General features: G+C 47.3%; 1 protein-coding gene across 2 annotated transcripts; it reads left to right on the forward strand.

Annotated features, from left to right (window-relative positions):
- Positions 1-1,480: 1,480 nt before the first annotated feature.
- Itih4 (inter-alpha-trypsin inhibitor heavy chain 4) lies at positions 1,481-21,375 on the forward strand. 2 transcript variants are annotated; one of them, XM_042679962.1, is made up of 23 exons: positions 1,481-1,610; positions 2,978-3,138; positions 5,295-5,399; positions 5,530-5,692; positions 5,777-5,887; positions 6,579-6,707; positions 7,338-7,454; positions 7,679-7,847; positions 7,928-8,053; positions 8,236-8,417; positions 8,499-8,684; positions 11,587-11,726; positions 11,958-12,115; positions 12,400-12,429; positions 12,686-12,739; positions 13,158-13,271; positions 14,285-14,371; positions 14,554-14,580; positions 14,913-15,029; positions 16,191-16,365; positions 20,350-20,504; positions 20,615-20,711; positions 21,162-21,375. In XM_042679962.1, the coding sequence occupies exons 1-23, from the start codon at positions 1,521-1,523 to the stop codon at positions 21,229-21,231; spliced, it is 2,763 nt and encodes a 920-aa protein (XP_042535896.1). In that variant the 5' UTR covers positions 1,481-1,520; the 3' UTR covers positions 21,232-21,375. The 2 variants fall into 2 exon arrangements, with proteins under 2 accessions (XP_042535896.1, XP_042535897.1); XM_042679963.1 differs by lacking the exon at positions 12,686-12,739.
- The last annotated feature ends 1,782 nt before the right edge of the window (positions 21,376-23,157 follow it).

Genomic DNA, 23,157 nt, shown 5'->3' on the forward strand with positions numbered 1-23,157 from the left:
CCAGAAATACTGAAGATATGTCCCCCTGTGTAACCCCAGGCCTTCCTAGAGCCAAGAGTGAGCTGTAAACACATGCATATGGGCTTTTAGCTGTAGTCATGCTAAGGAAGAGGCATGATTTTACTTGGAGCTATAGAAATTTCTTTTAAGTCTATGATCCCTATAGCCAGATGCTGCCAGCTTTGAGGGTGTTAGGGCTGATGAGGGGCATAGTGTCCCAGCCCTCTGGAAGTAACTTATTGGCCTAGGGTCCTATGTGGATCCTCACAGCCCCACACTGCTATCTCTGAGCCTTTCTCCTTCCCTGACCCAGGACTTGGTTCCTAGCCACACTGACTCACCTTTAGCCTTGTATGTCCACAGATCAAGAGCTGGCTTCCCCAAAATCACCAGGAAACCTAAGTATCAGCTGCATTGAGTGCCTAATATTTGTTCACCTTATTGTTATAAAAGTAGTACTTCACCAGGTGCTGGTGGCTCATCCCTGTAACCCTAACTACTAAGGAGGCTGAGATATGAGGATCATGGTTCGAAGCAGCCTAGGAAGGAAAGTCCATGAGACTTGTATCACAACGAGAAGTGGAGCTGTGGCTCAAGTGGTAGCAAAGTGCCCAGGCCCTAAGTTCAAACCCCAGGACTGGCACAAAAAAAAAAAAGCCAAAAAAACCCACTTCAACTGTAATGAGGGCAAATTGAGAAAAGCTAATAGAAACCTTACCAAGGCCTTTGAACAGCACCCCCACATGCCTGGTGTGATAGCATCAGGCCACCCATAATGCCCTCTCTGCTACCTGACTGAACCCATCACTCCCTTTTGCCTTGCTTTCTTATGAGTAGACTCCTAGCATCATACCTCTGGCCATAGCATGTTCATGTTTGTGACTTGGTGTGCACCATCAATTTACATGCCTTTTTTGGCCCCGCTGGGGTTGAACCTAGACCCCAGCTAGATTAATGGGGCCCAAACAGCAGCCTAAGACCTAGGAGAGCAAAGAGGGGCTCTTAGGCCCAACAACTCTCACTCAGAAATAAAGCATATCTGTTCTTCCTGGCTTCCCTTAGATACTTCCAAAGGGTACTTGATGCCTTCACCCCACTGTCCCTCTGCTGCCCACATTTACCTAGGCTGCCAAGATCCCCCTTTCCCCAGAAGTCTCCCTGGAGTGCCTTCTAGCCCTTGTCTTCCTGGCCAGCCTTCTTTTTCCCCAAGCTAGGCTTCAAGAACATCTTCACTGGTGGAGGTTTTTGGGGTATGAGGGATAATACCCAGAAATGACCTTTCAGAAGGGATGCCAATACCCAACTCTAGCTAGAACCTGCCTTTCTTTGAGATATGTTCCTGGCCCCCAGCCATAGTTCACTGAACATTGGTCATTTGTCTGAGGCACCTGGAGTTTTTGGCTTAGAGATCTCAATTTCCCAGAACCTGCCCCCATAGGGGCGGGACAGCAAGCAAGTTACTAATTCATTCTCTACTTGTTCTCAGGTTCAGAAGCAGCCTGGCAGGCACCAGAACCAAAATGAAGAACCCAGCTGCTGTCCACAGCTGCAGCATTGTGCTGGTCTTTCCTTTACTGCTGTCTGTCCTCCATACTGCTACTGCACAAAAGGTATCAGGTACCTCTGGATGCCTGTGTGAGCCCTTGTGTGTGTGTGATGTGAACTAGCAAAACAGAGCAGGTGTCTGGGAAACTGGAGGGAACCTCTAGGTATGAAAGTGTTTAAGAGTGTGTGAAACTCAGTATGTATAAAGAAATGGTATTGACTATCCACCAGACACCACCCTGAGGTCCTTACAGGTAAGTATTCCCCCACTTACTAGAATGGGTCATGCACTTAGCCACTTGCCCTTTGACGCTAGAAATGGAATGGAATAGATAAGAATATGGCTTTATGAATCTAGCTCTTCCACTCCCTGACTGAGTGACTTCCAGGAAGTTGTCTTTTCTTTCTACAATTCTATTTCCTCATCTGTAAAAGATGGTAATCACCAGGTGCTAGCAGCTCACCCTTTGTAAATCTAGTTACTCAGGAGGCTGAGATCTGAGGATCTGGGTTTAAACCAGTCAGGGCAGAAAAGTCCACAAGACTTATCACCAGCCAACCACCAAAGAATCAGAAGTGGAGCTGTGGCTCAAGTGGTAGAGTGCCAGCCCTGAATGAAAAAGGAGTAATAATGCAGATATGTGAAATACAAGCACAAAGTACTAGATAAAAGCTTAGTGCTTTGTGCAGTATATGGCACAAAGCTAAACTTAAAAACCACTGGGCTGCTCTGTGCTGAACTCTATATGCTGGCAGCCGTTAGCATATGAACAAACTTAGTGTAGACACAAGCCTGGCACACTGTAAGCAACAAACAGTATACGCACATGTTATCTGTGATCTTTCCTAGCAGATTGTACACCTCTGGGTCAAAGAACATCTGTGTGGACAAGTAACTTTTGGAGAGATAGGAAAAATGGGCAAAGATTCTCAACTTTTAGATCCTGCTCTACTGCCAAATTTCTCCCACCTCCTGTGGGCCCCTCCTCAGAGAAGACTAGTAGGAGGATTTTCTCCCATTTTCATGAAGATCAAAGTCACCAGAAAATCAAAGAACTAGTTTACTGCCCTTTCACTGATGCTGGAGCCTAGACACAAAACTCCTGATCCCACCAAGGGATCTGAAAAGAGGACTTCGGATCCCCCTATACCTATATACTAGCTGTTCTCCAGGGGGCACTGGAGGCCCCCATAGAATAAGATGGATATGGCCCCTTCCTTGTTTGCTATAGGATGGGGAAATGAACCACAAAGCTGCCTCTAAATTCAAATGAATGTTCATATGGGAAATGCTTCTCTGGGTCCAGCCTGAGGCCTAGTCAGAGACTAGATCAGGTCTGGGAGACTGGTCTGAGGTGTGAGTCATGGCCCACTCTTGAAGAGCTCTGGTGGCACTGAAACTATCTAACCCTCTTCCCCTTTGCTGGTCCAGAATGACATTGACATCTACAGCCTTACTGTGGACTCCAAGGTTTCATCCCGGTTTGCACATACGGTTATCACCAGCCGAGTGGTCAACAGAGCCGATACCGTGCGGGAGGCCACCTTCCAGATGGAACTGCCCAAGAAAGCCTTTATCACCAATTTCTCCATGTAAGTACCTTCCTAACCCCTCCTCATCCCACACCAGTCCTGCAACTCCATGTCCCCTGGGCCCCTTAAGATTCTTCCAGAAGGTAGACACACAGGAAGCTGTGTTCTACCTGTTGGCCTTACAGAGACAGGAATGTTACTAAGGAGCTCAAAGATGTCTTCATCCTTCCTGCCATCCAGGCTGTCAAAAAGTGCTACCAGGGTTGGGAAGGTGGCTCAGTGGTAGAGTGCTTGCCTTGCATGCATGAGGCCCTGGGTTCAATTCCTCAGCACCACATAAGCAGAAAAAGCCAGAAGTGGTGCTGTGGCTCAAGTGATAGAGCGCCAGCCTTGAGCTGAAGAGCTCAGGGACAGTTCCCAGGCCCAGAGTTCAGGCCCCACAACTGACAAAAGAAAAAGTGCTACCAGATGGCAGGCAGAGGTCCATGGCACTTGTGTGTCTTCAAGGATCACAAAGTTGGGGTTTACTAATGCCAGAGCCAGGCAGGAAGTAGTCACCAAAGGCAAATCATCTCAGATTGAAAAACAGGACTTATGAACCCCTTTACTCCCATAGTGGAGAGCTGCCTTGGCAGGAGACACATCTGCTCTGTCACTTCAGGAGATGCCTAGGATGCTTCTGGGAACTGGTGCCAGTCCTCAGTCCTCTGATGTGCCCTCATCTCTTCTTTCCTCCTCCCCCCTCCCCCGCCCCTGCACACACACAGAGTTTTGCAATGTTTGCTGAATTCAGCAACCTGTCCCTGGCCTCTGCCGCTTGACAGAGAGGGTGTCTCTGAAGAACTGCATTGGGGGTTGGAGTCCGTGTAGTTGACACCTTTTCTCTTCATCATCCCCCCCATACCAGACAGTAGCTTCTGTTTTCCTAGTCTTAAGCCTGGGCTGGAACCTTCCAGCCTCCACTAGGAGCCAAGGCCATGCCTCTGCTGATAGCCCAGGTCTGGCACCATCCTCTGCCCCCACACTTTGCTTCTCTATGAGATAGGGACACAAGGGCAAGGTTCTCTGCTCCTTGACCTGGTCAGTAGCCCAGAAAGACATCCGAAGAGAGAACTGTATCTGGGAGGAGGCATCAGACTGTTGGCGTCATAGCTGCTTCCTGGCCCAGAGTTACATTAGACCAGGGAGGTGGAGGAGGAGCTAGTCCTGCTCCTTACCCCATATGCTGCTACCCTTTTACACCACAGCCAGACAGAGCAGGCATCCATTTACCTGACATGTCCCTATTCACCCCTCTTGGAGTATTTTCCTTCCAGTGTAATGGCCTGGACTCTTCTTTCTCAACCCAAATTACGCCTGCTAGGAGCAGTTCCACACCTTGGAGTCTTGTCTAGTTGTTCCATTTCTATTTCCAGAGATTCCAAGCTCCATGCAGAGTACCTTCCCTGAGCAGGAGGGAAAGGAGAGAGCTTCAGGGAATAGGATCAGATGGCACCCTTTAGTCCTGGGTCTGTTTTCTGCCCAGATTCTCAACTTTAAGGCTGGATACAGGGCTGGACAAGATGTGGTTCAGAAAGCTCCTGATGGTGATTGCCCACTGCCTCTGGGAACAGCCCATGAGGGAAGAGGCACATTGGAATATGGAGCCAGGTTGCAAGGGTGAAGAGAGGGCTAACTAAAGACAGCCAGCCTTGTCTCCTCTGCTACCTTCCGGATGTCCCTTTAATTAAACCCATGTGGACTAACTATACCTGCCTCCTGGAGGTAGACGCCCCACCTAACCCCCTATCCAGGACCTCCTACACGGTATTCCTACACAGTACATAAATAATAAATGGCCATAGGCTCTGGGAAAGATAGATGTCACTGTATTGAAAAGCATACCAAAAGGCCACATGCCTTTGGGAGGCTTGTGGTTTGAGACTAACTCTTGCAAGTTAGTTAGACCCTATCTCAATCAACAGCTTCAGCATGATGGTTCATGCCTGTAATACCAGCTATGCAGGAGGTATAGGTAGAAGGATTATGGCTCAAGGCTAGCCCAGGCCAAAACACAAGACCCCCGTCTGAAAAATAACTAAGAACAGTGGTAGAGCTCTAACAAATATGAAGCCCTAAGTTTAAAACCCAGTATCTCCAAGTAAAAAAAAAAAAAATTTTAACACATCGAGTCCTAGATAATCAGGCTCTCAACAGCTCTCACTCCATTTCTTCAGGATCATTGATGGCGTGACCTACCCAGGAAACATCAAGGAGAAGGCCAAAGCCCAGGAAGAGTACAGCACTGCAGTGAGGCGGGGAGAGAGTGCAGGCCTTATCAAGTGAGTTGATTGGGAGGGGGCTATAGACAGAGAGACCTCTTGTTTATTTCCCTTGCTCTCCTCCAGCAAACATAGCCTACCTGACCTGGAGGGGCAGGCCTGATGTCCTTACCCCCCACCCCACCCTCAGGGCCACTGGGAGAAAGACGGAGCAGTTCCAGGTATCAGTCAACGTGGCTCCTTCTGCCAAGGTCACGTTTGAGCTGGTGTATGAAGAGCTACTTAGGCGGCATCTGGGAGCATATGAGCTACTGCTAAAAGTGCAGCCCCAGCAGCTGGTCAAGCACCTGCAGGTACCTGGTCCTCCTTGCTGCTTGGCCTCCCATGAGCTCAGCTCAGGCTCTTGGCTACCCTGGTGACCACTATCTTGCCTCCAGATGGACATTCACATCTTTGAGCCTCAGGGAATCAGCTTCCTGGAGACAGAGAGCACTTTCATGACCAATGAGCTGGAAGATGCCCTCATGACCTCACAGAATAAGACCAAGGTAATGGAGGGTGGAGGGCAAGAGCATTTTGGGACTGGTGCACAATCCATGACAATTGGGACTCTTAGCTGGAGGAGCTTCTGAGATCTCCATCTATGCCACTACTGGGCACTTAGAGCAAGGCCTAGACACCAACAGTGGGCACTTGTGCAAAATCTGAGATCTGTGATTGATGGACTTGAGAAGCAGACTAATGACCAAGTCCTCCAGTCAGGCAAAGATGAGGAGATAGTTAGATTTCAGTGTTCTGAGCCTGGCCTCTTCCAGCTACACACACACACACACACACACACACACACACACACACACACACACACACACACACACACACACACACACACACACACACACACACACACACACACACACACACACACACACACACACACACACACACACACACACACACACACACACACGGCCTCTTCCAGCTACACACACACACACACACACACACACACACACACACACACACGAAAACAGCACAGCTTAAAAAACCCCTGGAACACTGACCTACTATACATACACACACACACACACACACACACACACGAAAACAGCACAGCTTAAAAAACCCCTGGAACACTGACCTACAGCCGTAGCTGGAATCCTGATTCCTAGTGTACCTACAGAGGTGGCAGATAGTATTGGCATGACCTGCTCCCCACTTCAGCCCAGATTATTCCTCTAGGCTCACATCCGGTTTAAGCCAACACTGTCCCAGCAACAAAAGTTTCCAGATCAAGAGGACACAGTCTTAGATGGCAGCTTGATCATCCGCTATGATGTGAACCGGACTCTTTCTGGGGGTTCCATTCAGGTGGGTATACTTTAGACAAGAACAAGCAACCTAGAAATCTGTCTGCCATGACAAATTTCCTGAGCATGAATGTTTAGAAGAAAAATCTGATAGGCCATCCTTAGTGTGCACCTGGGGTGAGCACAGAGTCATCCTTGAAACATTGTCTTTCAAAGCACAAAAAGATTTTCTCTGTGAAGAGCTGCTGTGAGGGTTCCCTGTCTGCCTTTGATGCCAGGAGGCTCATCGCTCATTTTTGTACTCAACTATAAGAGCTTCTATCACACAAGTTTCCGACATCATTATGCTTCCTTTTGCCCCATGTTTTTTTAAGTCTTTCCTCTGTTTGATAGCTGTTAGGCTTATTATGCCTGAACCTTTTAGTATAGCTGAGTCCAGTGCTGAATTAAATAGGAGGCAAAGCTGGGGAGAGTTCTATTGCTCACATGTGAGAAAAAAAAAAGGTTTCTCATAGAGAAAGGCTGAGCCATGAAGATGGCAAAGGAGAGGAGAAATGGGATTGTTAGCAATGGGATGGAAAAGAGGGCATAGAACACAGGAGCTCATAAGATTTGAAATGAAGGTACGGTTTCCAGGGTAGAGCAAGTCTGCATCTCTTATCACCTCAGTGTGATCTCTCTCTGGTCACAGATTGAGAATGGATACTTTGTGCACTACTTCGCTCCTGAGGACTTGCCCACGATGCCCAAGAATGTGATCTTTGTCATTGATAAGAGCGGCTCCATGAGTGGCAGGAAAATCCAGCAGGTGGGTCCCAAGGGCTGGAAGTTGCCCTTGAAAACTCTAGTTCCCTTATGCCACCATCTGTTGTCTGCCTGGTCCATCACCTCGGAGGTGGGGTTGGGCTTCTGACATTGTTCACAAAATATATACCATGTCACCACTCTAGACATCTGTCCAGGATGCCAGCTCAAGTGTCACGAACCCTCAGGAAGCACCTCTGAGCCCTTTTCTCTTCTCCCTCTAACCAGACCCGGGAAGCCCTAATCCAGATCCTGAATGACCTCAGCCCCAAAGATCAGTTCAACCTCATTGTCTTCAATGGGGAAGCAACCCAGTGGAAGTCATCACTGGTACCAGCCTCAGCTGAGAATGTGAAGGAGGCCACAAGCCATGTAGCCAGCATCCATGCCCTGGGAGGTGGGTGCCTATGTAGCCCCAAAGCCTAGGGAGCTTTTGGGATATTCAGCTGGGAGCTACTTCAAGTGTGTGCCCTTCAGGGACCAACATCAATGATGCCATGCTGATGGCCGTGAAGCTTCTGGAGAGCAGCAACAAGGCTGAGCTGCTGCCTGCAAGGAGCATCTCCATCATCATTCTGCTCACTGATGGTGACCCCACTGTGGGTGAGGAGAATGCAATTACTGCAGGTCACCCTGCTGAGGGACACAGCTGGGGCTATGTCTGGGCTTGCTGTGGGGCCTGGAGCTAGGAGGGGGGGGGGGTTACTTAGACCTCTTCAGGCTTTGGGGTTACAGAATTACCCATTGAACAATTTTTTTTTTCTCATTCAAACTTGTGAGTTCAGGTGTGACAGATCCCACAAGGATACAGAAGAACGTACAAGAAGCCATAGGAGGCCAGTACAGCCTCTTCTGCCTGGGCTTTGGATTTGATGTCAGCTACACCTTCCTGGAGAAGATGGCACTGGAAAACAATGGTCTGGCACGACGCATATACGAGGATTCAGACTCTGCCCTACAACTCCAGGTGTCTGTACACCCCAAGTGGAGTGTGGAGCTAGCCAGTTCCAGACTAATCTTTGTGACCCATGTCCCTGCCATCTCGTAGGACTTCTACCAGGAAGTGTCCAGCCCACTGCTGTCAGCCGTGGCCTTCGAGTACTCAAGCAATTCTGTGGAAGCCATCACAAAGGACAATTTCCGGCTCTTCTTCAAAGGCTCAGAGATGGTGGTGGCTGGGAAACTCCAGGACAAGGATCTTGATGTTCTCTCAGCCAAAGTCAGTGGGCAGATGGTGAGTGTGATTAAATCATACTAAAGTGGAGAATAGATTGGTAACTCCCTTCGCCTTTTCAGCTAGAGGGCCTAGGTTCAAGTCTCAACCCTGCCAAGCACCAGCTGTTTGATCTAGAGTGAGACTCAAAGTGCCCTGGGTTTTAGGTTTCCCTTCAGCTACCTATGGATGACACCAGACTCTGCCTCAATGAATCATTGTTGCTTCTGGGAGCACCTGTGTGTGCCTGGCACAGGTAGACATTGGGCAGTCAGTCTGCCCTTCCATTGCCTAGCCATTGAGATCATAGCAGGGGCTCCTTCCTAATTGTCATCCCCACCAGTCTTTATACCAGCTGCTGGCATTGCTATAGGCCAGATAGGGCTATTCCCAGTTCACAGATGACCAGACTGAGCTCCAGGCAGGAGAAGCAACATGCACTGGGCTCCATTGCATCTGCATCAGGAGACCAGTCTTGCTCAACTACCTCTGCTTCTGCGTCCCAAGAGGCTCAGCCTGTGCTACCTCCTCTCAGTACATCCCTGTGATATCACAGAAAAACAACACCTGCTCTGAATCAGGTCCTTCTTTAGGTACTGGAATGTTTCTATGAAAGAGACTAACCTATCCTTGAATTTCTGAGAGAGACAGCTTATGCAGAAACATGGAGTTTCAGCTGGGATGGTCTTGACAAACCCAGGGCCTCCATGATTTCTAGGCTGGCTGAGGATCAGAATGGTCTTCTTAGAAATGGAGGCTTGCTAAGAGTGATGGATAAGTAAGAAGCAGGCAAAACCCAGATGGGAAAGAGAGGCATTCCAGACTTGAGTAGCAGAAGGGCAGCATGTCTATAGAGAATGGCAGTGGTCAAGGGGGGCTTAAGCCTAGACTCAGGATACATAGCCAAGTATGGTGACTATTCATGTAGACTGTAAGACCAGCTTCCTTGGCATCAAAGTTATCTCTGCCACCTCCCAGAGGTGATAAATAACAAAGTTACCTTAACTTCCTTATGCCACAGTTTTCTTCTGTGTAAAAATGAGAATAACTCATGGCCCACTTCATAAAGTTACTGTGGAATCAGTGTCTAGCCAAGCATAAACCCTCCATACATGTCAATAGCTGATAATAGCCTGTAGGCTAAAGGTGCCAAAGCATGGAACCCAAGGTAATTTAAGGTTGTTCATGGACAGATATGTCTTTGTTTTAGTAGTTACTTCAGTAGTACTATCTCAGACCTTAGCTTTTGTTTGTTTTTTTCCCCAGTCCTAGGACTTGAACTCAGGGCCTTGGGCACTGTCTCTGAGCTGCTTTTTTGCTCAAGGATAGCGCTGTACCACTTGAGCCACAGCACCACTTCCAGCTTGTTCTGTTTATGTGGTACTGAGGAATCGAACCCAGGGCTTCATGCATGCTAGGCAAGTACTCTACCACTAAGCCACCTTCTAAGCCCAGACCTTATGTTTTTGAAAATATTATTGTATGAGATAAGTCCAAGTAAAACAATGTTTGTCTATTCAGTGCTCATTTAAGGGAAGGAAAACACCAAATATATACCTGAACATGTAGATAGGGGAAATTTTGTGCAGGTGATCTATATATGCCAAAGCTCTGGATGAGAAACAGAGAGACCAGTGCCATCAGGGCAGGCAGGAAGTGAGTCGCATTGTAAAGAGCCTCTTGGCTTCTGGAGAGACCTCTGTGAAGGAGACCTGGGCTCTTTTGCCCTCATCCCCTATTTTCCAAGCTGCTAGCTGAGCCAGCTTGGGGCGATAACTCCCTGCACTTCTCACAGAAGAAAGTAGCTAGTCCATCTAAAGCCTAGGTGCATGCTTTTCTGTCATTGTTCCCCCATGCAGAGCCTCAACATGGAGACCAATTTGTTTAGGGACAGTTTGTTAGAATAGATGAAGCCCCAAATTTGGAGCCACACATTTTGTTCTCAACTCTTCCATTGACTTCCATGGAAGGCCCTTTCCTTCCTGTTTTTTTTCCCCATCTGTAGAGGCGAGGGTGCTATATGCTGTGTTTCTTTCTGCTCCTCACTGAATTTGCAAGTCCTTCCTGATGCTAGCCTGGGATTCAGGTCCTATCTTTATTTCCTTTTCCCCTAAAGGGTCAGCTAACACTGAACTTTTGACTGTGTATCTATCTTGCTGCTCCTGGACAGTTAGTTGCTGCTATCCTTTATCTCCATCTCCCTGTCTTTAGAGACCTTACCCCTAAGCCCCTTTTATATTTCATCTCAATTCAAAAGAAATGAGGCCTGTGGTAGCCTGTTGCTAGCTGAAATCCAAGGCAGCACGATGGGAATGCCAGAGCTGAAGAAATTAGAACACAGAGACATAGAGAGATAGCAGGGCTCCAGGGGTCCCAAGGCTCACTGGCACTTGGGCCCTGAGTTCTCACAAGCAGGTATATTTATGTGAGTTCAAACAGGGAAGGTTACCATGGATACATGCAAAAAATAAAACATCTGTACTAATATTACAATCAGAGCCAAAACAGTTTGTGAGAAACACTGGTTCCCTTATTGTTTTGAGAAAGGAGACTATAACCCCAGGCAAGATCCAGACATGAATTTCACTTTAGCCTTTATAGTCAAGCTCTCAGATCTTTGTCTTAGCTCTTCCAGCACTAAGGAAGTGGGGTGGCATTTCAGTCTCTTAACCCTCTCCAGAGCTGTCTGTTTTAATCCTTCCATGACCAGTTCTCAGCGTTCTGAGTACTACTGAGGCAGCATTCCAACCTCTCAAACCTTTTCCAGGTTTTACAGCTCAGTTTCAGAGTTCCCTACAGCAGCCCTTGAAAGTTGGTCAATGCACCAATGGCCCTACTTCCAATCAGGGTTCAGAAGTACATGCAGGGTGGTATGGTCCTCAGGCCCTTACTGCTTCTGCCCTGGTTGGGCTTCTTTTTCCAGCACATGCAGAACATCACCTTCCAAACTGAGTCCAACGTGACCCAGCAGGAGGAGGAGTTCCGGAGCCCCAAGTACATCTTCCACAACTTCATGGAGAGACTTTGGGCATACCTGACCATCCAGCAGCAGCTAGAGCAGATGTGAGTGGCCCTGACTGCAGACCACTGGGGTAGAGTACACCTAGTATCAGTGTTACCCAAACCATTTTCTGGTGAAGCAGGCATAGCTGGCATGGGATTCTCCTGGGTGTGGAGAGAAGGATCATGTCAACTCCACTTCCTCCTAGTGAGACTCCCCCAGAAGGGACCACTGGAAGGGAGACTGTCCAGGTACCCAAATACCTCCTGAGCTTTGATATCCTCTATCCACAGTATTTCTGCACCAGATACCGAATCACAGGCCCTCCAGACCCAAGCTCTGAACTTGTCACTCAAGTACAACTTTGTCACTCCTCTCACATCTATGGTGGTCACCAGGCCTGAAGGCCAAAAAGAGTCTGTTGCTGAGAAGCCTGTGGAAAACAGTGAGGGTGAGGCTAAGACTCCAGCCTCCTCTGTATTCTGGCCAAGACCAAGTCCTGTCCCCTCCCCCGACAGATTCCCATGAGCTCAGGAGCAGCCCCAACTTGTTTTATTGGCAGGGAAACTGAGGCTAGGTTTCCTGGCTCCCCAGATTAATTGCATGTGCCTATGTAGTTTCAGTGTTGAGAAGCAAATTTAAGCATAAACATTTCAAATTGATCAAAATCACTGCTTTTTCCCTCTCCCCTCTCCTTTTCCCTCTTCCTTCTTTCCTCCTTCCCCCACCGTCCAGAGAACAAACAGAAGAGAGTCGTCTCAGGAGGTAAGACCTAATGGGCCCAAAGGCTGGCCTGGGTAGGGTTCCTAGTGTGGCAAAAAGCTCACTAGGGTGGCAAAGGTCCTTACCCTGCCACTTCCTAGAAACAGTGTGTCTGACCAAACATGCTGGTGCATTTAGTCACCTGCTCATTGAAATACTGGCTGTCCCTTAGGCCTTGTCCTGGGGACATAGTTCCCATCTATCTGGGACCCCAGAAAGGTAAGTCCAAGGAACAGACCCAAGTCTCACTGACTTCCAGGTTATAATGCTTCCAGATTTCGTGCCAAAGGAGCCAGACTGTCCAGACTAACAGGTAGCACAGGAGGCTTGTTGTGGGGAGGGATGGTGAATGGAATTATGACCCTGGCTATAGACTAGGTTCTGCCGTTGTGGAGGGGAAATTGTTTGCCTGGCTAACATGGCTGGTAACAGGCCTGAAGTTGAACGTGGATGTGTTTGATTAGGCAGCAGCTATGAATATGCTCCCTCTCTCCTAAGAAGAATCACTAGACCAGGTAATTTGAAAAGTGCTGTCTGGGGAGGAGTTCTAGCAGTGAATGATTCCCACTACAAAGTGGTAGGCTGGGAGTGGTCCACCTGCCTTCTCTATATCTCACTGATGGCACAAGGTCTCTGATCCCAATGAGGATCTATGTTACCAGCTCAGAGAAAGCTATTATGTGTCAACCTTTCCAAACTAGGAGTTTACAGTGTCTCTTCTGTTTCCAAAGATGCAGCTAGAGGTCTCTCTAAAATGAATGGACAGCCTGGACCTCTTCTTCTTCCTTCTAAACGTCTCAGACTCCCAACAAAGACCTGGAGAGACCCAGTAGATTTGCCATTCCGTAAGCTACTTTCTGACTCCTGGTGGGCTTCAGTTTTTCTAGGAAGGTCACTAAACCTGCCCCATAGAGTTGGGTAAGAAAAAACACTTAAGTATGCCAGGTGCCAGTGGCTCACACCTGTAATCCTAGTAACTCAGGAGGCTGAGATCTGAGGCTCATGGTTCGAAGCCAACCAGGGCAAGAAAGTCTCTGAGACTTTTATCTCCAATAAACTACTCAGAAAAAGCTGGAAGTAGCACTGTGGCATAAGTGGTAGAACACTAGCCTTGAGCAAAAGAATCTCTTTTTTTGCCAGTCCTTAGATTGAACTCTGGGCCTGGGCACTGCCCCTCAGCTCTTCAGCTCAGGCTAGCACTCTACCACTTGAGCCACAGTGCCACTTTCAGCTTTTTCTGCTTATGTGGTGCTGAGGAATCTAACCCAGGGCCTCATGCATGCAAGGCAAGCACTCTACCACTGAGCCACCTTCCCAGCCCTGAGCAAGAGAATCTTAGGGGCAAAGCCCAGGCCCAGAGTTCAAGCCCCAAGACTGGCAAAAAGAAAAAAACACTAAGCATAGGCCAGAAAGGGAAAGTTACCCATTCTGTGTGGGTCCAGCCTATCCAGGAATCCTCTCTTCTAGCTTTCTGCCCTAAACGGTTGGAGCATAGAATTTTCTGTGATTGCCCTTGCCAGTTGTCCACCAGCTTCCCCTTTGCCTTGTCCTCTGCATTTTATCTCCTTTGATGTAAGCTCTCGTGGCTTTCTTACTGTCCTTAGGTTGCTTTATACCTATTGTTCCCACTGGGTGAAATTCATTCCTCATGATAACGCTTTTTAGGAAGGGAATGCTTTCCCTATTCCTAAAGCTAACATCCTCCCTTGTAGTTTTTTATCCCCGTAGTCTAGACTCAGATATGACTGCTGGGGGGCAGAGTATACTAGAATTTGCTGGGTAGCAAAAGGGAGGGGTGCCTGAAAGATGTGCTGATAACCCTGAGTCCTGACGGACTGCTCCCTTTTTGTTTCCAAAGTTTTTGCAGCCAGCCCCACTGTTGCACAGATGGCTCCCTCAGATCCCCATCAGACTGTATTACATGGTGTGGAAGTTCAAATCAAAGGTACTCCCAGGCCAGAACCCCTGGAGTAACTTCTTGTCCTAACTGGAAGATCCAGGGAAGAGAGAACTCTGAGGCTTTCAATGAAAGAGAGTTCTGGCCACACTTGTTTAGTACTCCATCCTACAATGCCCTATTCCTCAGGAAAGGGCCGAATGAATCCAGATCTTTCTTTCTTCTTTTAGAAACCACCCAAATACACCCTTCCCAAGGTAAGTTGCTAATCCTCTCAATACCCATCCCTATCCTTTCCCCCTAGAACTTTTTTTTTTCCCAGTCATGGGGCTGAACTCTGGGCCTGGCACTGTCCTTGAGCTCTCAGCTCAAGGCAGCACTCTGCCACTTGAGCCACAGTACCACTTCCGGTCTTCTGGTGGTTTATTGGAGATAAGAGTCTCTCGGACTTTCCTGCCCAGGCTGGCTTTGAACGTGATCCTCAGATCTCAGCCTCCTAAGTAGCTAGGATTACAGGCACAAGCCACCAGTGTCTTGCTCCCCCTAGAACTCTTTACCTGCCCTAGGAACTGTGTCCTTGCTGTCCCAGTCCCCTTTCAGGCTCCTGCTGTCACCATGTCGCTGCCTGGGCCCACAGTGGACCGGCTCTGTGTGGACATCAAGCACTCTCAAGGACCCTTGAACCTCCTCTCAGACCAAGGCCAAGGTGAGAGGTGCCCCAGTCATTGACCTAGAGAGAGACCCAGATATCACTCACATCCATTTACCATATACTCACAGAGATATACACACTGCATATGCAGATACCATGTGTCCAAACATGACACTCCCACAGCAACTTGGGTCTCTCTCTGGGCATCACATGCAGGTCTGCAAGATCTGTGTATGCTAGCATCAGATCACAGAGTGAGGGACCAGAGCCTGAGGATCCAGGGGAGCTTCCTGGAGCCATCCCAGAAGGCTGGGCCTTGACAGACAAGCAGAGGAAAGAGTGGGGGTGTTTGTTCTAAGATGGAGGAATCATGGCTGCAGGGTACAGATCCCCTGTCTCTCCATGGGCCCCAAGTGGCATGGAGGGAGGGATATAGTGGGAGTAGTGGGCGTGCCAGCCAAATTCTACTTTCTAGTCCTAGAAGAGCCTGGTCCAGTGGAAGTAGCAAGGCAGACCCTGAGGATGAACACTTCTCAGGGACATTCAAGTAGAAATACCAAGAGCTAAGGGACATTCACAGCAACCTCATTCCTCTCAGGACTACATGGTCCCCTGCTTCATCACTGAGATATAGTTGCTGTCTGCTCCCTGAAGCAGAAATTTCCATCTCACCCTGGGCCATCCAGCTAGTTCAGATTCAGGGACTAGACAAAGGTTTATGAACTTGAGACAAGGCTCCTCAGAAGTCTTACCAAGGATGGCCATTGCCAAGGATTCAGGAGCCCCTTCAGAACTATATATGACAAGAGATGAGTAAAGAGATCATAAGAGCTAGGCCTGCTATGTAAAGAGTTACTGAGGAAGCCCGATGCAGGTGGCTCACGCCTATAATTCTAGCTAATCAGGACGCTGAGATCTGAGGATCACAGTTCAAAGGCAGCCCAGGCAGGAAAGTCTTATCTCCAATAAACCACTCAGAAAACTGGAAGTGGCAGCTATGACAAGTGGAAGAGTGATAGCCTTGAGCCGAAAGAGCTCAGGGACAGTGCCCAGGCCCAGAGTTCAAGCCCCACAACTGACAAAAAAAAAGAGTTAATGGGGAAAGTAATGACCCTCCTTAGGAGACTAGTTGATGAAAAACAATTCTAGGGTCATGGAATCAGATTCAGGTCAGTGATCAGACTTGGTTCTGACTTGTTCAGTCTACCTTCTCAGGACTTGAGGTTACTGGCCAGTATGAAATAGAGAAGGCTGGATTCTCATGGATCAAGGTGATCTTCAAGAACCCCCAGCTGCGGGTTCATGCAACCCCTGAACATGTGGTGGTGACTCAGAACCGAAAAAACTCTGCATACAAGTGGAAGGAGACATTGTACTTGGTGCTGCCTGGGTAAGACCTGGGTTGGGGTCCCAAACCGATGACCTTCAGTTGCACTGGCTGACAGTAACCACAGACCTAGGAATGGAATGGTCAGGTATCTTCTGCAGTGGGCTAGTGGGCTACACTCCCATAGGGATAGAGATTCAGAGCCTAGCCCTGAGCCCCTGTAACTCTGGAGGTTGCCCAGGAGTCATTCTGGGTTCTACTTCCTCTCAAACCTAACTCAGGCCACTTTCCCATGTGCAGACAGTACAGTGTGGTTTGAAGCTAACTATGTACTAATCCTGTGTGACTCTGCATAAGCCATTTAGTCCCACTGGAGCCTCTGTTTCTTCACTGCAAAAACTACAGATAATTAATTATTCTATCCCTGAGCCAGAGAGCTAGAGGATTCAGTGAGAGGAAGTCTTGGAGAAATGTGCCATCAGATGGTGCTGCACCTCCCAGGCACACCAGAGACGAACACTGTCTGCCTGTGAGGTCCTGATGATGATCATGCAAATACAAGATCACTGTCTTCTGGGATGGGGGATGTGAATGTTATCCTTAGTGTGCCATGTTAGTCACAGTTTTGTCCGTGTGACAAACACTTGAGAGAAACAACTAAAAGAAAGCAAGGTTTATTTTGTCTCATTCCCACAGATAAATGAATGCAGACCCAACAAATTGGGGAGTTTCATTTGAAAACCCTCCAATTTCATAGAAGATCTCCAAGTTTTTTGTTATCTGATAGATACACAAAGATAAGTTGCATTTCTGTGTCTTGCAAACCCACACTAGAAAATGAAATCAAGAATTTCTGTTCAGTTGTAGTAATGATAGCCCAAATACACATAAAGAAGTCAAGATACATATTTTATTTTATTTTTGCCAGTCCTGGGGCTTGGTCACTGTCCCTGAACTTCTTTTGCTCAAAGCCAACACTCTACCACTTGAGCCACAGTGCCACTTCCTGCTTTTTCTTTTTATGTGGTATTGTGGAATCAAATCGAGGGCTTCATACATGCTAGGCAAACACTCTAGCACTAAGACACATTCCTAAGGTACATCTTTTAGATTAAATCACTGGGTAATATAAATGTGGAGCAACTGTACTTGAAATAACCTCAAGGTACTGGGCACCAGTGGCTCACACTTGTACTCCTAGCTACTCAGGAGGCTGAGAGCTAAGGATCACAATTCAAAGCTAGTTCAGACAAGAAAACCCATGGGAGTCTTATCTCTAATTCACCACTCCAACTCTGGAAGTAGGGCTATGGCTGAAGTGATAGGGTGAAAAAGCAAAGGGACAGCACCAAGGCCCTGAACTCAAGCCCCAATACTGGCACAAAATCATCACCATCATCATCATCATCATCATCACCTCACAGTAACAGGGTTTTACTCCACAAGTTTAAGGGAACCTAACATTCATAAAGAAACAAAGGGACAAGGATTTCAAGATTATTTTAAGTAAAAAAAGGAAGATAGGGACTTAAAAGAGACTTACCCTCTAGCCATTAAAACACATTGTTAAATACTAATCATCAAAAGAAAGTGGCATGAGACACAAAAACAGAAGGTACAGAGTAGGTGTATCAGAGAAACTGTTCATCAGACTTTTTCATTTCTGTGACCAAATACTGAGAGAAACAACTTAAGGGAAGGAAGATTTATTTTGAATCAGTTTCAGAGTTTTTAGTCAACATGATGTCGATATGGTGGAACAGAGTAGCTCAATCATGATAGCCAGGAAGCAAGGAGAGAGAATGCCTCAGCACTCTGGCTTTCTCTTTACCCTCCCTCCTCCCCACTTTTTAAAAAATAGAATTTTACTGTTAACTCAGGGCCTCGTATTTGATACACAAGTACTTTACCAGTAGAGCCAAACCAATCCTTTAGCTGAAGGGTTTTTTTGGTCGGTCATGGGGCTTGAACTCTGGGCTTGAGCGCTGTCCCTGAGCATTTCAGCTCAAGGCAAGCACTCTACTGCTTGAGCCATAGTGCCGCTTCCGGTTTTCTAGTGGTTTATTGGAGATAAGAGTCTCACAGACTTTCCTGCCTGGGCTGCCTTTGAACCATGATCTTCAGATCTCAGCCTCCTGAGTAGCTAGGATTACAGGCATGAGCTACCAGGTGCCCAGCTTTTTTTTTTTTTTTTTTTTAAGATAAGGTCTGTCACATTTTTCTGGGACTATCTTCAGATCTCAATCCTCTTATCTATGCTTCCTAAGTAGATGGGATTGCTAGTGTGACTCACTACTCCTAGTTAGTTTGTTGAGATGCAAATAACATTTTGCCAGAGCTAGCCTCAAACCCTGATCCACCCTAGTCGCTGGGATTACAGGCTTGGGTCCCTATGCCCAGCTTTTTTCTCCTTTTTTATTCCATCCAGCCTGCTGCCTGAGGTATGGTAACACCCACATTCAGGGTAGGCCTTCCCCCTTTAATCTTCCTTCCTTCCCCTAATCTTTTTCAGAAATAACCTCCCAGATTTACCTAGAGATGTGCTTTAGTAATAAGGTCCTGGGTGCTTCCCAATCTAATCAAGTTAATAATCAGCATTAACTATTACAGCTCCTAAAGCATATACTCTCATAATTCATGACAAACTAGGGACTGGGAATATGGCTCAGTGGTAGAGTGCCTGCCTAGCCTGCATGAAGTCCTGGGTTCGATTCCTCAGTACCACATAAACAGAAAAGGCTAGAAGTAGTGCTGTGGTTCAAGTGGTAGAGCACTAGCCTTGAGCGCAAAGAGGCTCAGGGACAGAACCAGGCCCTGAGTTCAAGCCCCAGGACTGGAAAAAAAAATCATGACAAACTAAGTTTAAAAACAGAAGATTTTTAAGTAGTGCTGTCACTTAATGCAGGTGAAGTCTTGTGACTTTCCCTCTAAAAGTAGGGACTCTTCACTTAGGGTTCTTGACTTTTATCACAGAATAAGAATCTCTAGATAAGTCATGATGGTAAGTGTTAGAGTAAATTAGACTGCCAGAAAACCACACGGACATCCAGGTACGAAGAACAAAGGAAAGGTTTATGCTAGTAAAGAGACTGGCAAGACCCCTTCTCACCAGGTGAGAGGAAGTGAGAAGTGCCAGCTACTGTCTCAGGTGACTTTTTATAACCTCTGGGATTTGGGGAATTTGGCTGCCTTCTATGGTCATAGCTATCCCAAAGGGGTGATCTCTCAGGGAGGGGTAGGACTAATCATTTGCTGCCTTTACTACATGGGCCTAGTGTTGCCTAGGAAAAGAGCATGTTAAGCATGTTAACCCAGAAGCCTCTTCTGGGCTAACAGGAAGAAAACTTGGCAGAACTTTACTAAGCAAGTAGGCATGCAGACAAATGAGCAAACAGAAAGGCAGACACACTAATGGTGTGGGTTACGGAGAGACACAGAGAGACACACGGCTCTTTGGCTGTTAGGGAATTTTGTAAAGGCAGGGGGTCTGCCTTTAAGTTATGCAAAGGTAGATGTTTTCTCTTTGCTCTAATTATTCCTGGTTTTATACTTTCTCAGTTCCTCGGTGTTTGGGGGGCATTTCTTTTATGTAAGAATGCATCCGGTCAAAAAACAGATGCTTATTCTTGAGATAAGGAAGGCATCTTGTTGTCTACATTTTGGGTAAGATGGTAGGTTTGGGAGGAGCCTTTCTCTCAGGAAGGCATATATGCTCCCCAAAAGATATTAATTCTTGGGGTGAGAAATGCACCCTGTTGTCTCTCTGAAGCAAAGATACTGCTTCTGTTTTTCTGAGTCACCTTCATCAGGCCTCATTTCCCTCAATTTATCCTGCTTCAGTCAGTGCCAAGGAAACGATATCATTAATCTAATGTTGGTCCTTTTCTACCAATAAGAAAGCTGAGCTCAGATTTAAGTAACTTCCTGCCCACCGCCACATTATGACTTCCCAGACAAGAGAGGAGCCCCAGTCAATTCCATGTGGCCATCTGAGGCTCCATGCAGATTTCTCTGCCTTCCTGCTCAGGTGATTGGGTTTCTCCACAGCCTGAAGATGACCATGGACAAGAAAGGCCTCCTACTGCTCAGTGGCCCAGACAAAGCGACCATTGGTGTATTGTCCTGGCATGGCCCTGAGAAGGGGCTCCTGCTCCTTCTTCGTGACACTGACCGCTTCTCCAGCCTCATCAGCGGGACCCTTGGTATTCCACCTGCCCTAAAACACTACTCTGCCTGGGAACAGGCAGCGCCCTCTCCTCTTCTAGTCTCTCACACAGTGTCTCTCCTTGATGATTTGCTCTCTATATCTCAGGCCAGTTTTATAAGGACCCAGTTTGGAGCCCACCAGAAACAGAAGATGACAGCAGAAGGACATTGAGGGTCCAGGGAACAGACTATTCTGCTACCAGGTGATGCAGTAAAAGCAAGCCAGAGCCCAGCCAGGGACAGGTGGTATCTCGGAGGCTAGCAGCTAGGCTCTTGCAGAACCCCATTCTTTCTTTCCTGGCTCAGGAACTAGAAACTTGGGAGGCCAATAGCTTAGGTACATACCTGAGCCAGCTCTCCATGTCCCCACAAAGGACAATCAGCTCAGGCCCAAGAGTACTAGGATTGGTTGGGGACAGTAGGAAAGTCTTGTCTCTATTACCAATTCTCGGAGCCCTAGACCATAGAGACCACAGACACTGGGTCACTTTGGTAACCCAGTGATGACTGGGCCTCCTTTGCCTGTGTAGAGGGAATTTTGGAGGGACTTGGATACTCCCAAACCTCCTGTCCCTAGCTATCCCACCTCTTCCCACCCACCTGCGGATTTGCTGACTATCTATCTCTGTCTGTCTGTTCTTTCTCCATGCCAGAGAGGTCAAGTTGGATTATCAAGAGGGGACCCCAGGGACAGAGATTTCCTGCTGGTTGGTGGAGCTGTAGTGCACATGGGAGTATCTGTACCCTCTATGACATCTTGTGATGGGAAGATAGCTTCCAATCTATGGCTGAGGGGCACTGGTAGGGCCTGGATATGATGGGGAGAGGGCATCCTATCATTGAATAAAGAAAGGAACTATAAGCCCAGGGAATGTGTCTGTGGTTTATATGAGTAAACTCAGGATCCCATCCTGAATACCTACCCTTGTGGAACTTTAGACATTTTCACTATTCGTCTCCTTTGGCCAGGAAGGCCCATGAAGAACTTTTAGCATTATTTCTTTATTTTTTTAAGTAAGAAAATGAAGACTAAACCACTCATTTGAAATAGGAGTGTAAAACTCATGTAGCCTTCACTCAGGGGCCTACACCTAGAACAGAGACTGTGGTTGCTTTACTGTTACCTGGATGGTAGAAACCAGTTTTGACTCCAAAAGTGGGGATTAACCTTTTCTGTCTTTCTTTTCTTATGTCTGGAAAATGGAGGAGAAAGGAAGGAAATAGGCCAGATTCATCTTCCACAAGCAAGGACTGTTTATTGAGATATAGCAGGGAGGGGCACAGCCTTCCCTTGTAACGTGGAGACTGTAAAGAGGTGGACAGGAGCTGGGTTTCTATGAGGTCTGAGCAGGAGGCAGAGGTTGATGAGAAGGCCATTAGGTAGATGTTGTTACAAACATGAAACACCAGTGCTCTTGTTTGGCCTGGGGTTTTTTTGTTTTTTATTTGCGTAGCGATTCAAAGGAGTTGCCTTTTAACAAAGGAGTTTATAAATACAATATATCTTGATCAGTGTCACCCTTTTCAACATCCTCTCCCGTCCCTTTCCTCCTCCTCCCTTCCCTCATTCTTCTTAATCTTGTAGGATATATCTTGGGTTCTTGACTTTATTTTTCCCCTTTTCTCTTCATTCATCTACCCTTTCCCTTGACTCCACCCCACCCCTTTCTGGCTTGTTCTTTATAGATCAACTCTCGAACTTTTTTTTGTTGTTGGTACTAATGTTTGAACTTAGGACCCTATAGGCACTGATGTATAGGCATTCTACCACCTGAGCCATGTCCTGAGCCCTTTTGCTTTCATTATTTTTAAAGAGAGTCTTGTTTTTTTGTTTTTCTTTTTGTTTTTTTGTTGTTTTTTTTTTTGCCAAGGTCAGCCAAATAGTCTAGAGACAATTTGAAGTACACAGGAGGACAGGAACAGGTTACATGTGCTACTGTTCCTTTTTTTTTTGTCAGGCATGGAGCTTGAACACTGGGCCTTAGCACTGTCCTAAGCTCTTCAGCTCAAGGCTAGCTCTCTACCACTTGAGCCACTGCTCCACTTCCGGTTTTCTGGTGGTTTATTGGAGATAAGAATTTCACGAACTTTCCTTCCCGGGCTGGCTTTGAACCATGATCCTCAGATCTCAGCCTCCTGAGTAGCTAGGATTACAGCCCGGCTTAATATGCCATTTTATAGGAGGGACTTGAGCATCTGTGGGGTTTGATAGCCTCAAAGTTCCTGAAACCAATTGTAAAAATATACCAAGTGCCACTGGTCTTTACCTGCTTCTGGAAAAAAGTACACAATCAATGGCTTACAAATAAATAGCATAGAAATGAGTATGAGCCAAAAATCATTTGCACACACCAGCTGTTGGCAGAGCCTGCTGTTTCAGAAACCTCATGGCTATATCCTAGAGACCTGAAGCTGCTCCTCCCAGCACTGTACAGCAGACATTCCAATCAAACAGCTGCTGGTGGACTGCATCCCTGGAGCTGCCAAGCATACACACACGTGCGCACAAGCTGTGGTGGGCCAACCACTAGTCACTTTTGGGAAAGAATCAACCCAGGGCCAAGGTGCAAATAAAATCCTGTGCACCCATGGGGAGCCCAACCCTCCAAAGCCCTTGCCTATCCTGGAGGCCCAAATCTAACTTTCCCA

The sequence above is a fragment of the Dipodomys spectabilis genome, unplaced genomic scaffold, assembly GCF_019054845.1.
Source record: "Dipodomys spectabilis isolate Male_0828 unplaced genomic scaffold, ASM1905484v1 ptg000054l, whole genome shotgun sequence".
Lineage (NCBI taxonomy): Eukaryota > Metazoa > Chordata > Mammalia > Rodentia > Heteromyidae > Dipodomys > Dipodomys spectabilis.

Excerpts from the sequence above, each read along its gene's own strand:
- Itih4 (XM_042679962.1), top strand. The coding sequence starts at position 1,521 with ATGAAGAACCCAGCTGCTGTCCACAGCTGCAGCATTGTGCTGGTCTTT. Across the intron at positions 6,708-7,337 it reads TTTCTGGGGGTTCCATTCAG|ATTGAGAATGGATACTTTGT; the intron begins GTGGGTATACTT and ends CTCTGGTCACAG. Across the intron at positions 12,116-12,399 it reads GCCTGTGGAAAACAGTGAGG|AGAACAAACAGAAGAGAGTC; the intron begins GTGAGGCTAAGA and ends CCCACCGTCCAG.